Source organism: Hippocampus guttulatus, chromosome 13 (assembly GCF_054856545.1).
Source record: "Hippocampus guttulatus isolate MCC_2025c chromosome 13, RoL_Hgut_1.0, whole genome shotgun sequence".
In the NCBI taxonomy this organism is placed as follows: Eukaryota; Metazoa; Chordata; class Actinopteri; order Syngnathiformes; family Syngnathidae; genus Hippocampus; species Hippocampus guttulatus.
The window spans coordinates 7082365-7097050 of NC_141273.1; the positions used below are offsets into that span (position 1 = coordinate 7082365).

At 42.4% G+C, this 14686-nt stretch overlaps 1 protein-coding gene across 1 annotated transcript in view; it reads right to left on the bottom strand.

Moving 5' to 3' along the window:
* The window catches only part of LOC147196141 (latent-transforming growth factor beta-binding protein 2-like), a 105927-nt gene that overhangs the window by 22206 nt on the left and 69035 nt on the right, over positions 1 to 14686 (bottom strand). Inside the window, exons 13-30 of the mRNA XM_086126841.1 lie at positions 14230 to 14249; positions 13962 to 13998; positions 13474 to 13533; positions 12431 to 12559; positions 11964 to 12092; positions 11730 to 11849; positions 11524 to 11643; positions 8736 to 8855; positions 8434 to 8556; positions 8229 to 8354; positions 6609 to 6734; positions 6292 to 6417; positions 5999 to 6124; positions 5454 to 5579; positions 4405 to 4530; positions 3731 to 3850; positions 3522 to 3647; positions 559 to 681 (exon numbers count right to left, since the gene is read on the bottom strand). Coding sequence (XP_085982967.1) covers positions 559 to 681; positions 3522 to 3647; positions 3731 to 3850; positions 4405 to 4530; positions 5454 to 5579; positions 5999 to 6124; positions 6292 to 6417; positions 6609 to 6734; positions 8229 to 8354; positions 8434 to 8556; positions 8736 to 8855; positions 11524 to 11643; positions 11730 to 11849; positions 11964 to 12092; positions 12431 to 12559; positions 13474 to 13533; positions 13962 to 13998; positions 14230 to 14249 — 1983 coding nt within the window. The remainder of the gene's footprint in view (positions 1 to 558; positions 682 to 3521; positions 3648 to 3730; positions 3851 to 4404; positions 4531 to 5453; positions 5580 to 5998; positions 6125 to 6291; positions 6418 to 6608; positions 6735 to 8228; positions 8355 to 8433; positions 8557 to 8735; positions 8856 to 11523; positions 11644 to 11729; positions 11850 to 11963; positions 12093 to 12430; positions 12560 to 13473; positions 13534 to 13961; positions 13999 to 14229; positions 14250 to 14686) is intronic.

Sequence of the window (14686 nt, forward strand, 5' to 3'; positions counted from 1 at the left end):
GAGATATATTCTAAGCATTTTCTTGTTACCAAACCCCTCATGATAGTAACTTAAACAATAGTTGAATCAACAGTTATTCTTGACTTCTTTATATGGTTTCAGTCAATGCGGCCCTTCAAGTGAAAGGGTAACTAAAATGGGGCCCGCGGCAAAAATGAGTTTGACACCTCTGACACAGAGCATTGGTTTACACATGGCTTTTTTTGTGCCAGGGCGACTCTGTCGGGCTGTTGTTGAAGGGGGCACGTAACCATATCCAACATTGTTCTTTTTTATGATTTTTTTTTTCCCTTTGCCCTTGTGATGCCGAGGAACGGGCTATGCCAAATTGTAGGCCCAACTGTTTTATAATATTAATATTCCAACTCTGTTGGGGTATTACAGTGGACGTTTGGTTTCATATTCTGGCGCAAAAGCTATTCTGTGATATTAAATCAATGCAGCCCTATGTTGAACCGATTCTGGGAGGACGTGTTGGGGAAAGGTGGTGGGTGGCTTGAATCTTTGGCAAAAGCTGTTCTCTAATCTGACCTCTACTATCCATGATAGTAGCCTTACCTTCACAGTCAGCTGTGTCCTCGCTGTACTTGAAACCAGCTTCACATAAGCACATGAAACTGCCTTCGGTGTTGAGGCATTGGCCCCGAGTGCACACGTTGTCTTTGCTACACTCGTCCACATCTATTGTACAGAGAGAATAGAGATTTACAGAATGACATACATTACTATTTATGACATATTTATCACATCACAAGACATAACTCAATGAGTCTACAGAGAGCACTCCTTCTACTTACACGTTACAAAATAAACTCGTGCAGTCAATCTGTCTGAACATTGGATCATGTCATGGTACACTGGCAAACAGGAAGGAAAGATAAGTAAAATATCTACCTCAGGGCTCCTTCTGAGCCATAAATGTTGATCATGAATGCTAATGATTGATTCGAGGCACAATGGAGGAAAATTGCAGCTTACAGCGCAACTCTTGCAGTGTATTGAACGGGGGTTTCAGACGGGAGGCAAGGGAGAATGTTTTCCTTTTCCGAACTTTTGAGCAAAACAACAGGGTGAGCGTGACAATTTAGTAGGATTTAAGTAATGCAATACAATTCATACCAAGCAGAGAAGTTCCTCTAAAAATATTATTACAAATTTCTCATTCTAAGATAAACCCCAACCCAGTGATTGTGCGCCATGAATCGAGCTGTGGGAAATGATCCAGTTTCATTTCATTGCTCAGAACGTGATTTATTTACTACAAATAACGTATAAGTTGTGTGTTCATCTAAACTTGCTCTGATTTCACAGTGAGTCACAATTACATAATTAATTTTAAATGTGTATATACCTTGGTGAGATTTCTCAAATGTAAAATACGTGCTTTGGCTCAATAAAGGCTGCGAAACGTTAAGCCCTAACTGCTTTGAACTGATGGCAAAATGTCAATTCAACTGGTCTGTTCTAAAGCTGCAAACGGACCCACGTGAGAGGGATCTGGCTTTGTCTGTGCCAAGCACTGTTGCAAAAATGGATAAATGAAAGAAAATATGAGCCAACTTCTCATTAATATGATAATCAGCGTCGATGATTTGTTGCGGCAGGCAGCCAAAGTAGCTGACGGAGGCTGGTAGGCTTGCATACCAATTTTCCAAAGCCTCAGTGGGAGTATTTCCCAAGGCAAGAAATGAGCCTTAGCGAGTTCATCTCTCAACTCACTCCAGGGCTGTACTAGCAAACACAAGAGCCTGGACCATGGGACCAGCCCATCCCCACAGGCGTCATTTATCTAACTTCACCCTTTACTGTATTGGCAAGACACACTCGAAATAACACGGCTTCAATTGTAACATTCCAGTCAAATCCTTTTAAATTATTTTGACAGCAAATTTGCTGAAAAGAGAAGCTTGTCCTCCATAACGGATGACAAAGCAACACTATTTCCCCCCAGAGCTATGAGCACTGGGTCACTGGGTGCGGCTGGAATAATATAAAACTGAAGCTGGTGGTGAGATTGATGGTGAGGTTATGGGCAATTAAAACAGAATGGTGAGACGGAGTACAATTGTCTCAAGTCTCTGAACGACGTAAAAATACATGTTTGTAGAAGACCACAATATATTCCCTGAGGAATCCTAATTGTCAACAATATGGTGTATGTGTGCATCAATCTTTTACAGTACGTGTCCTCATTCGGGTCACCGGTGAACTGGAACCCATCCCATCTGACTTTGCCGTTTTGTCATCTCACTAAAAAATATTCTGGCTACGCCCCTGACCCTGGACTGTGAAATGTCAAACGAAGACGGAGTTACAGGAGAAAACCCATGCAAACACAGCTCTCAGCGTGCTAACCACTAGACCCGTGGTTCCCAACCACCGGGTTTGAGGGTGATATTTGGAGCCGCACAAGGTGAACAAAAAAAAATAAATCTGTTTTTAATAATCAGAGTCTGAAAGAAGTTTAATTTGGGTAATTAGGTTGTCCACCACTGCCTCTGTACACGTCAAATCGCTCATCATGGTCACATGATATCTTAAAAAAGTAAGCTCACAAGCTAGTGAAACCCTCATAAAGTGAAGTATTTTATGGTAGAGTCATAAACACTGACCTGAAATGAGGCCAGCAAGGTCTGGAGTTCTTTGCCATACTCTTACTCTTATACGTCATACTCTTAATTTTAGCTGGTTGCCCCCTCTTGGGAATGTTTGCCACTGTTACTAGTTTTATCCATTTGTGTATAATGGCTCTGACAGTGGTTTGCGGAAGCCTCCGAGTCTTGGAAATGGCTTTGTAACCTTTTCCAGACCGATAGAGTTAAATAAGTGTTTTCAAATTTTTTCTGGAATTTCTTCGGAACGTGGCATGATGCGTTTGTTTCTTGAGATCTGACAGATTCTGTTTATGTGATTTATTGATTCAACAATTGTGGTGCTAGGGTGTTGCCTGAACTCAGTTTTCCCAAAACTGTCATTACTCACAGTTACTTTGTGACTTAACAAGGGGGGTGCGGGGGACAATTACCTTTTCGCATGGGGAATGCTGGTTTTGGATTTTTTTTTTTGTGCCTTAATAAATTTAATTGGAATTTAAAAACTGAATTTTGTATTACCTTGGGTCATCTCTGTGTGACATTAAAATTGATTTGATGAACTGAAACCTTTTGTGTTTGATAAATATGCAAAGAACACAGAAATCAGGAAAGGGGCAAATACTTTTGTACATTTGGTGAGTTGCATTCTTTAAAATCTGTTTCTATGCCGGCCGGTCGAAATAGTGCCTAAATATTGCTTGACGTGAAACCAGTTGATTGAGGCTAGCTGCCCTATACCACTGCGCAGGTCGCATTTGTAACGTGTATGTACCATCAGTTTCCGATTAGGTTAGCTCAAATCATGTTCGTTGTCTTTTGAAATGCACTGAATCAATGACAACTGATCTCGAAAGATTTCCAATAAGGAGGTCAGACAACAATTGATAATGCATTGCTTCGTGTTTTTGCTGCTGCGTGTTACTGTGCCTTGGCAGCCCGTCCGCTCATGAAGGGTGTCATATCCCTCAGGACAGACACACATGTAGGAGCCTTCCGTATTCAGACACTGTCCTTCCCCACAGATTCCTGCGATGGTCAAACACTCGTTGACATCTGCAGGATGACACGCAAGGACAAATTTACGCATGGCATCAGAGTAAGTCAAAGCTGAGTTTTCTGCTTTACAATGCATATACCTCGGCAGGAGGTCCCTTCGATCAGCTCTAGGCCAGCAGGGCACGCAAAATTGTGGAATCCAACGTTGTTCGTGCACTGACCTCCCACACACTGGCCCGCGTCCTCACATTCATTCGCATCTGTGTTCAAAGACACACACGTCATGACGATGACATTGTCTCACCAGCACGAGATCAGTGTGTTCTTTTCTTTTCCAAATGTTTTGTCACGTTCAGGAAGATCTTCAGCTACAAATCAACCCTTGAAAGTGTACCAATTGAAATTGCTGCACCTGGAAATTACTGAAGCTCATGTTTCATTTTGACATCATTATTACTCATTATCGAATCATGTGGTTTCACTTCATGCGTTAAGCCATTTTCTTGTATGTTTGATCACATGAGGGGATAACCCTTGGAGAGATAAGTAAATATTGTTAACCTGGTGTAAAAAGCTTGAGAAGAACTGATCCATGGGATTTGGCGAGTGAAATTGATTGATTGCTTTGAACATACAGTTAACTTGGGTACTTTCAAAATAGGTGTTTCTTTATCTTTCTCGATGCGCCTCCACTGAGGACATCCCATACTCTTCGGGGCGTGGTGCAAATCACATTGCTGTCATAGATCATGCAACCAGGCTGATGTACAGTAAGACACATGACATCACACAACCACTGCAAATGGTCCCATACCTTGACATGAGCGAGCACTGGGTGCAACAGTAAAGCCGGGCTCAAAAACCACGCATGAGTAGGAGCCCTCTGTGTTGGTGCAAATGCCCGTGGGACACAGACCTGGGGTCTCGCACTCGTTGATATCTGAGAGACAACGGAAGAAAAGTTGAAGATATTATTTTGGCCAAGAATCCACACTGTGGAAATGCTATATCTTCTGTGTCTGATAATATTATTAATGACATACCGTAGTGAGCTTCAGCCTGAGTGCATTAGGCAGTTTAGCATTTGGTGCAGTATGTAAATCTCACTTAATTTGATCGCACTGACTGTTTTATTAAAAAGAACGGAGAGATAAGTATGCAAGACGATCATCGTTTGCAAAAAAGCAAGCTATTACAGGTGGTGTGTCATTTCTAGATAAACAAACTGTGACTGAGATGGCTGTTATGCAATCACTAAAAATTCCGCGGCCCAGCACAGATTATATTCTTTACGGGGAAAAGAGTGTGGGCCACCATTAAGTGATGGCTCAGTTTTGCCTTTGGGTGAACATAGGGAGTTCCACATAGCGAGCTTAACAAGGAAGGATGCAAAGCGGTTGACTTAATTTCAAATTAAGGCCATAATATTTTCCATCATATCATTTAAATCCTATCAGAGGCGGACTTGGACCTCGGGTTGTTTTGTGAAACTTTTTCCCAGCGCAGAGACACACATCAGTGGGGGATCATCCTCTCGGGCTAGATCCCCACTTCCATTAAAAAACACAGAACAGTATATGTGAATAACCGAGGCCGCGTTTGAATTAAACAATCATCCGGTTTTCTCATTCTCATGAAGTCATAGCAAAGCTAACCTCATTGGATGGGTCAAAGCCGACGCTGTGTTCCATTGATCTCATAAACCGTGCCATGATATATTAAGGCATACTGTGCCGCTCCTCTGTAATCATGTTGAGGGTCTAAGCAATCTTATTTTATCGTGGCCGAGAGCCGGTTCGATAATTACTACGATGACAGCATGAACGAGCCAAGATGAAAAGGGAAGCATGAAGGTCGGTTTACCCTCACAGCCATAACCGTCCCTCGACAGCTGCAGGCCGGATCCACAGCTCCTGCAGGTATAAGAGCCGAGGGTGTTGGAGCACAGCTGGCCTGGGCACACTTTGGCTTCCAAGCATTCGTCCACATCTGGACACAAAATAACATGGATGGACACATCATAACCCAGATTGCCATCTCTGGCTTGAAACAAATACATCCTGCCTGTTTAAATCAGCTAGATTAAAAAGCAGTGAAGCTCGGAAATGTCAACATGTGTGTGTTTCTGGTTGACTTATCTGAAGACTCTTTGACATCATGCACTCTTCTGAGACAGATGTGTTTTTGTTTTGAGCAAGAGTTAAACAATCAGCGCTCAAGGCAATGGGGTTGATCAGCCAGCTATGATGTGATGTCTGAGAGATGGGACATGTTGCATTGGCAAACCTGAACCAGATCGAACCCCAGGAAACGGCATATTGACACATAAATTTCCGCCAGAGACAAACATCTGCGTGCAAGTAAACAAACATGAAATGAGCCAGCAACCAGGCAGCCAAAAGTCTCACCATCACACTGCTGTCCATCCTCAGAGACTCTGTAACCAGGCTGACAGCTGACACATGTGAAGGAACCCTCTGTGTTTGTACATATTCCCCGCGGGCATGTGGTGGGCAGCGCACACTCGTCAATGTCTGGAACGAAACAGCACAGGATATTAGCCATTCACTGGAGAAAAAAAACAGAGGAATCTCTTCCGCCAACAAAAACACCTAATTCACCATGACAGATCTTCTCCGGTGTTGATACTCCACATGAAGCTATGCATGGATCCGTTAAAGATGAGTTTTGAGTTACCAACCTTCGCAGAGCTCGCCGTCATATGACACCGCGTAGCCTGTGGGGCAGTTCTCACAGGTGTAAGAGCCCTCTGAGTTGAGACAGATGCCATTGGCACAGGTTGACAGCGACTGGCATTCGTCAATATCTGGGTGGATCACAGCAAAAACATCGGAGACATGTTTGGACCTCACTTGGATAAAACGTGAAAGGAATGCTTAAGTTGAATGCAACGGATTTCAGAGCTTGTTTTGTCAAGGTGCCAAGTATGTGTCAAAAGGCATCCTGGAAAGAACAAATGGTTTTCTCTGAGCAGTGAAGCCGGGGGATTGAGCCTACCTTCGCATCGCCGTCGATCTGGAGACACTCTGTAGCCTGCCTTACACCTGGTGCAGGTGTACGACCCAGCTGTGTTGGCACACACGCCCCCGAGACACCAGTCACCCTGAGAACACTCATCCACATCTGCAGACACACACATATCCGGGTTTACCAGCAAATACCTTTTGATATTGCCATTTTTGGTCAAGATTTTTACTTAAGGCCTTTACCAAGGAATTCTGTGGGTCAGCAGCAACGGAATGTACTACACATCAAGATTAGTACAAAAGCAATTCCAATGAAGTTGGGTCGTTGGGTTAAAAAAAACTGAATATAATGATTTGCAAAAAAAATCATGTTCAACCTATAATTAATTGAAAACACAACAAAGACAAGCTATTTAATGTTCAAACTGATGAACTTTACTTTTTTTTTTTTTTTTGCAAATAATCATGTGTTTTGATGGTATTTTATGGTTGCAACACGTTCCAAAAAGGTGGGACGGGTGGCGAACAAGACTGAGAAAGTTGAGCAATGCTCATCAAACACCTGTTTGGAACATCCCACAGGTGAACGGGCTAACTGGGAAGAGGTGAGTGCCATGATTGGTTATAAAACCACAAGCAAATATGGGGCAAGGTGTGAGAGAAAATAGTGGAACAGTTTAACCCTTTCATGCACCCTGTTACCTGATGATATTCCATACATGGAGCGCTAGGATGAATGTCGCCATTTTGAGCAATGTATAACTAAATAAATAGATGGATGGATGATGGATAGCTAGCTAGCTAGATAGATAGATAGATAGATAGATAGATAGATGGATGGATTGATAGAGTGGGGAGAACAAGTATTTGATACACTGCTCATTTCCTCATAGTTTAAGAGTACCTTTGATACAAATTACAGAACTCTACCTGCTTCTTAAGTGGGAAAACGTCAAAAATCAGCAGTGTATCACAAACTTGTCTCCAATGCAGATAGATACTTTATTAATCCTGAGGCAAAGTATATATTGGTCTGTTGCTTGCATTAACACAAAAACAATAAAATTATAAATACAATAAAATGCAAAAGACAAATAAAGTAAAATCAGAGCACTACTAATCCTTTCAGGGACAGCGGTTACTATGGTGGACAGCCTATCAGGTTACAGGTTATCATAATTGGTGCATGAAAGGGTGAAGCAATGTTTGGACAACATGCTCTAATGCTCCTTCCGGAAGTTGCTATACAGCGTGATGGCCCGAGGGACAAACGAGACCCTAAGTCTATTCGTAGAGCCCCCCAGTGAGCAGAACCTGGAGCTCACGGAAGCTCCTCTGAAGGGAGACGATAAAGAAGCACAATGGGTGGCTCTCACTGGACAGGATGGCCCCCATTTTAGGGAGCGTCCTCTCCTCCAGCAGTCTATCCACTCAATCCAAACCCAGACCCATGACAGAGCCTGCCTTCCCATTGAGCTTGTTCAACCTCGGAATGTTCACTTTTCTAATGACTGACAGCTAAGGCAGTAGAATTTTCTTCAAAAAGAAAGAAAGAAAAAGAGAATAATCTATTAAGATGTATCAGAAAGACAAAATAATGCAAAACAGTCACATGCTAAAGGAAGGTCAAAACTGAATGAAGAAATTCTACCTTCACATCTCAGCCCATCAGCTGATGGTTCAAAACCAGGATTACAACTCTGGCATGTGAAGGAACCTGGCGTGTTGATGCAAATTCCTTCAGGACACGTTTTACCAGATGCACACTCATTGATATCTAAAGAGCGGGGGGAAAAACATGCATGTGTAATTTGGCTGCCGTAAATTGCATAGAACAGCAACGTCACATGGCAGACCTTCACAGGCTTTGCTATCTGATGTGACTTGGTAACCATGGTTACAGGTGCATCTGTGGGTACCCTCTAGATTGACACAGCCTCCGTGAAGGCAGATCCCCGGAAGCAGACACTCATTCACATCTGGAAAGATGACAGAGTGGAAAATGGAAGCGGACCTCAGGAAAGACACACTCGCACTCTTTGTAACCTTTTTTAATAAAAGCTTCAAATTTGCCACGGCGCTTCTGCAGTAGCACGCGTGGAAACTATTTATACAGCTGCTACTTTGTCATGGATCTCTCTGGTCACTGACGACTGACCTTGGCATACGTTGTCCAGTGCGAGTTTGTATCCCTGGAAACAGTTGCACCTATAGGAGCCCTCGCTGTTGACACACCTTCCGCGGCCACAAATGTTTTGGTTCAAGCACTCGTTCACATCTGCGGACATGAAAGGACAAAGCATGCGCTTTATTGTTAGCATTTTTTTTAACAGGTTTCAAATATGTGCCTTGGAAAAAATAAAAGTGGTTTGCCAAAATGTCAATATAATTTGCCGCTGTGGTTGTTACACTGCGCTAAAAGGGAAAACATTTGTGAAAGCATCATGAATGTGTTAAAAAAAAAAAGAAGCTATTTTTAAATGGACCGAATAGTGCTACTCATTAAGGAGCTTTTTACGATTTGGAGCAGGAGCTGTCTTTTTCACTTTCTGAGTCCAAGCTACTTGTGGAAAAACCTTGTGGTGTAGGGAGGTTGTTGATGTTCCAGTGGAATGTTTTGTCAAGGGTTAATAACGATTACAATGTCTGACAGGATTATGTGAACAATGCAAAATCAGAGGAATGGACATTACATAACACGAAAAGGAAAGGTGCTCATTTGTCTGCAAAGGAGGTGGAGAAAGAACAATACAAAGAGGTGATACGTGGAAAACAAAAGGGCAAAGTCACGGACTTGAGTTGTGCTTGGCGCGATGCAGTCATGCGGCTTCCCTTCAGCCTGTGTGATAATCTTTGACGAGGCAATGGAGCTGTTCACTATCACAACGGCAATTAAATTTATCCGCGACCCGGCCAATTGAGCGCAAATTGCCGTACTCCCGACAGATGGCCAGAGCAAAAACTGGAAACAGTCTGTTGAAACCGGACGAGCGCCAATCGGCCTAGATGTGGATTATATTGACAAAATGTTTTCCTTTAACCTCTCATCTGCTATTTATTCCTCATAGATAGCTGCGGATTATCAGAGTAGTTCACAAGGGGTTCTGTGTGGAAATCTGGCAATTACATGATGCTCATCGGCCAGTGACTTTCTTCAAGAAAGACATCAAACTAATTAAGATAAGATATCCTTTATTTTTCCCGCAATGGGGAAATTGAAAAAAAGATGGCAAGGTGCTCCAAAGAAACACTGCAGAAGTCAATTTAATTTCGTTTTTCAATCTTTCACATGTCTGGAATACTCAACACAGGGGTTCCGGTTTCCAAACACATTAGAGATGTGTAAGGTCATGGAGAGGGTATGTGGTAAGTCACAGTAGTCAGGTTGTTATGTAACTGGGCCACGTTGGGGCTCAGCGTTCGTTACAAAGCAACACACACCATGTGCAACGGGCATTCGAATCTAATAGACCACAGCGAGAGGACCCGGTGGTTGGGTGAGAGGATTTGTTTGCAAGTCAGGACCTCTTCACAGTTGGGAGTTGACCATTTGACCCTCCTCATACATCTCCAGTGACTGCCCGGTCCCCTCACCCAGCCCAGTAGTGCTAATCAAATCCTGCCGGCCTCCAGCGGGCCCAACAGTACAGTGGTCAGAGCTCTCCAACAATAACATGCTGTTTGTTCAAGGCTGTGGCCAAGAGAAAATATTTGGACTCTACCAAATTGAAGTATTATAAACAATCTTTTCGTTTTCGGGGGGCCACTGATATCAGAAGATCAACAATAACAGTGAAGATGTTTAAACAATATTGTAGATATTACCGGGGCTGCTGAGCTGATATTTCATACATGAAGGCACTGAATGGACTCAGAGAGAGGCGGGCCGGGTACAATCCAGCCGTCATCACTGTGGTTTTTTTACTTGTCATGTTGGACTTAAACCGCTGTATGGCAGACATGAAACATTCACGGCAAGTTTGTTTGAAGTCTAAAAACAAACGTATTTTATATACATTTTAACACATGAAGCATGTCTTCGAAAAAAAAAAAAAAGCAATGAAACGCAAACCAACGCAGATTAAATTTGGTGCCGGATCACAGACTGTCGGCAGGTCATTACCGCCAGGGCTTGTTGCCATGTCAACTCAGTTGGGTCTGGCAATTCCATTTGGAAAATGCAGCTTTGAAATGGAACCTAATACAAGACGGTTTGACAACACCTGAGTGATTTCCATTGCTGTGGGTCTGAAGGAACGCTTACACGCCAGTGATCCATCAAAATCTTTCTTTGTGTTTTTGGTAGTTTTCACCTACATCCGACAGCATTGTCAAAACAAGTGTTGTTTTATCAGCAAAAATCACAACAAATGTTCAAAAATGCAGGCTTGGCCAATACCGCAGTTGTCATTCTTCAGGATTCCTTGTTGTCAGTTTTTTTTCCCTCTACTTTGGTTGTTTTGTTTTTTTTTTGGTCTCTACTATGGTGTGCACAAGCTTACTTAGTTGTCAGTCTTTAAGGTGCAACAGATGTTTTTGGTGAGTAATGCTGGACAGTGGACACAACAGAGGTAGAAATAGAGGAGCATTTTGAGCACAAGCTCTACTACATGGCCATGTTCCATCATTATCGTTTTGGTACTCAGACATCCCGAGACTGCAAACTGAACATGATTGCTCAGCTCATGTTTTCACACATTTTCACCATTTTCATGGAGGCATCGATCCATCCGGGGGTTTTTTTTGTACCGCTTATTCTCATTAAGGTTGCAATGAGCCAACTTCTCTCAGGGGACATATTGACAGTCACATTCACACCTAGGAACGATTTCGAGTCTTCGATGAATCTAACATGCTTGCTTTTGGAATAAATGAGGAAGCCAGAGTACCGGTACCTAAAACCCCAAACAAGCACATGTTGCTGATGATCGGCTGTGTTACCTTACCTACACATCTATCACTGACAGGCCTGAAGCCTGGGCTGCAGACCTGGCACTGAAAGGAGCCCACGGTATTGACACAACCACCACTGGGACAAGCGTTGGGATCTTGACACTCATCTACATCTGTTAAAGTAGACGATGACATATGAAGCTGTTGTCAAGCAAAATCCATGTGAACAGGATGCAAGATGACTTTTTGGACATGTCACCTTCGCATTGGCCTCTCCGGGACTTGGCAAAGCCACTGTCACATTCACAGGTGTAAGATCCTTCCGTGTTGACGCAGTGGCCGTTCTGGCACTTGTTGGGCATGTTGCACTCATTAATGTCTGCAAGAAGGACGAGCGTAACAATCACAGGCACATCCAAAAAGACCTAAAATTGCAGTTCATGTTTGGCATTCATCCATCGCAAACGTGACACTGAATGTTAAGTGCGCTCACCTTGACAGAACTTCCTGTTTTGGGTGATCACTTGGCTGTAGCCACTGAAGCACTGACAACTGTAGGAGCCGTAGCTGTTTGTACAACGGCCTTTTCCATCACATGGATCACCCTCACATTCATTCACATCTACAGAGTCAGCGAAGGGGAAAGACAAGAGACATCTCACGGCATTATCGATATAGGTCTCAGTGGCGGGCCTTAACGGGGAGGCTTAATTCGGTTTAATCCACCTCTCAATACCTCCACGATAATTTTGCTATAATGTGAACCATCGGCTTTATACAAAAATGCAGTACAACAGCGTGGAACCGAGCTAACATACATCATCTGGAGCTGTTCAGCAACTTATTGTGGGACAGCGAGTTGGGGGTGAATTGGAAATCCGATTGGTTAAATAAAAAGTCCCACTGGTAATAAGGTCGTCATCCACAAGCAACTCATCCCTCTGTATTCTCGTTGCTTACCTATGCAAGTGGTCTGCAGAGCATTGAGTTTAAATCCCGGTTCACACTGGCAAGTGTAGCCAGTCTGCACAGGAACACATTTCCCATGGCCACAAATGGAGGGGGTGGTTGCGCACTTGTCAACACTCGCTAAAAGACAAAGTCATATAAGATCTGAAATGCAACTTGGACAATAAAACGACCGAGTTGACTTATAGTTACACATTATGGTCAATGCTATAAAGTGTAAAAAAATAATAAAAAATACAAATACAGACCCTAACACATGCTTCTCTATAGAAGCCACCTTGATGTTTTATTGGGTGGTAGCCTTGGATGAGAAGACATATTTAACAACACTGCATAGTGCTTTAATGTGGGTCGCTGAGCACTTACAAAGATCATGAAGAAAATGCAAGTCAAGCCTTACATTGATGTGACGTCTGCTGCGCATGAAAAAAAAATCCAAAGCTGTATTCGCATTTGGCATTTTCATATTGGTCTCATATAAAGAAATTGAAAAGTTTATTTGGCACATGTGGTAGACAGACCAGGATGTAAAATCCAACAAAAAATAAATAGATAAAATGTGAAAGTGTGGGAGCATGCGAGTCAAAATAGGGTCCAATGTGTTACAATTTTGCTGCTATCTTTGCATCATTTCCAGCTAAACAATCTTTAATTAAAATTTAAGCATACATAAGAACCCTATTTTCATAGACAGGCGCACGCACGTTCGGTTTAAAAACTGGTGCATCTTAATTTTCGTGTTGGGTCAAGTCAAGTTTACCATGGTTGGGAATTTGGCAGACCGCGCAATGGCTCTCTGGGCGCTCTGATAGACTGAGGGCATTTTGTATTATATGCCTCCAGTGCACCTGACAATTTGGTGACAGTATGTATAATTATTATTGGGCAGCATGGTGATCTAGTGGTGAGCACATCCGCTTTGCAGTGCTGATTGTATCTTTAATATATTTTTAAAAAGCATTCCCATACAGCAGCATTCGTGGTATGTGTGTGGGGGTTGGGGGTGGGGTCGACTTGTGTAATGCAAGTCTTACCTGAGTCAGTGGAGGCTGTTTCCTTTGGATCAGGCTTGGCTGGTGAGTCTGGAGCAACTTCTGGAAGGAAGAATAATGTTAGCTGTGATGTATTTGGACCTAGTATAAAAAGATACAACCACGACCGCAGTCCCTAAATTATGCATTGCTTATTTTACAAAATTCCACTGCCTTCGCTGTCACTCAACGGGCAACTTAAAAAGAAAAATGATCTCTACTTTTCTTCATGTTAAAAATCGGACAATAGCAGAATTAGAACAGTCGCAATTGGACTGTCGGTGTTTTTGCTGGCACGGGAGCAGAGCATGCAAAGACTAACTGAAAATACGAAGTGAAATGAAAACGGAACAAAATACATCACGAGACTGAAATGGCAGTAGATGATGGTAGGTTTTTGATATTTAGAAATAAACCAAATTAGAATGTTAAAGACAGCAATTGAAGTACGTAGACGTATGGATGAAAAAAAAGGCCGTGGCAAATCATACCTGGATATTTCAATGGTGAGTCCGTCACAACAGCTGGCTAGAAAATAAGCACACATCCAGACACATTTTGGTTACCGGTGTATTAACACCACCATATATTAATGCTTCCTCTTTTCCATTGCTTCAGATTTATCAACCACTAGATATGTACATTTTCTAAAAAAATATGACCGGAGTGCATAATGTGATCAAAATGAATAGATGGTACGTAAACATTTGAAAAGAATACTGTGTGCAAAAAGTGTTGGAACCGGGAGGAAGAACTTACCGGTCTTTCAATGTCCACATCTGGTAGATGACAAGAAGAGGAAGTTAATTAGTAGCATAGATGCCACTACGTTTGTATTTACTTTACTTCAACTAAAGATGCAGTAGACACATGATTAAAAGTTGCATCCTAAGACTTTTGTCCACAGTGCATATACACTAAACAAAATATAAATGCACCACTGTAGATTTGGTTTCCCTCTTTCATGGGCTCTATTCAAAGGTCTTTGACTTTTTTACCTCTTTATGAGTTCAGCTCATGAAAAATGGGAGCAAAAATAAAAACATATACAGTCAACGAACAGCCATTCACACTCACACCACAGCACAATTTAGTCTTTAATGGATTTAAACGGATTTTGGATGCTTTTGCAATGTGGAAGGATGCAGAAGAATCAAGAGAAAACCTCCAAAAGCGCGAGGATAACATCAAACAAAAAACTGCAAATGCAGCCATA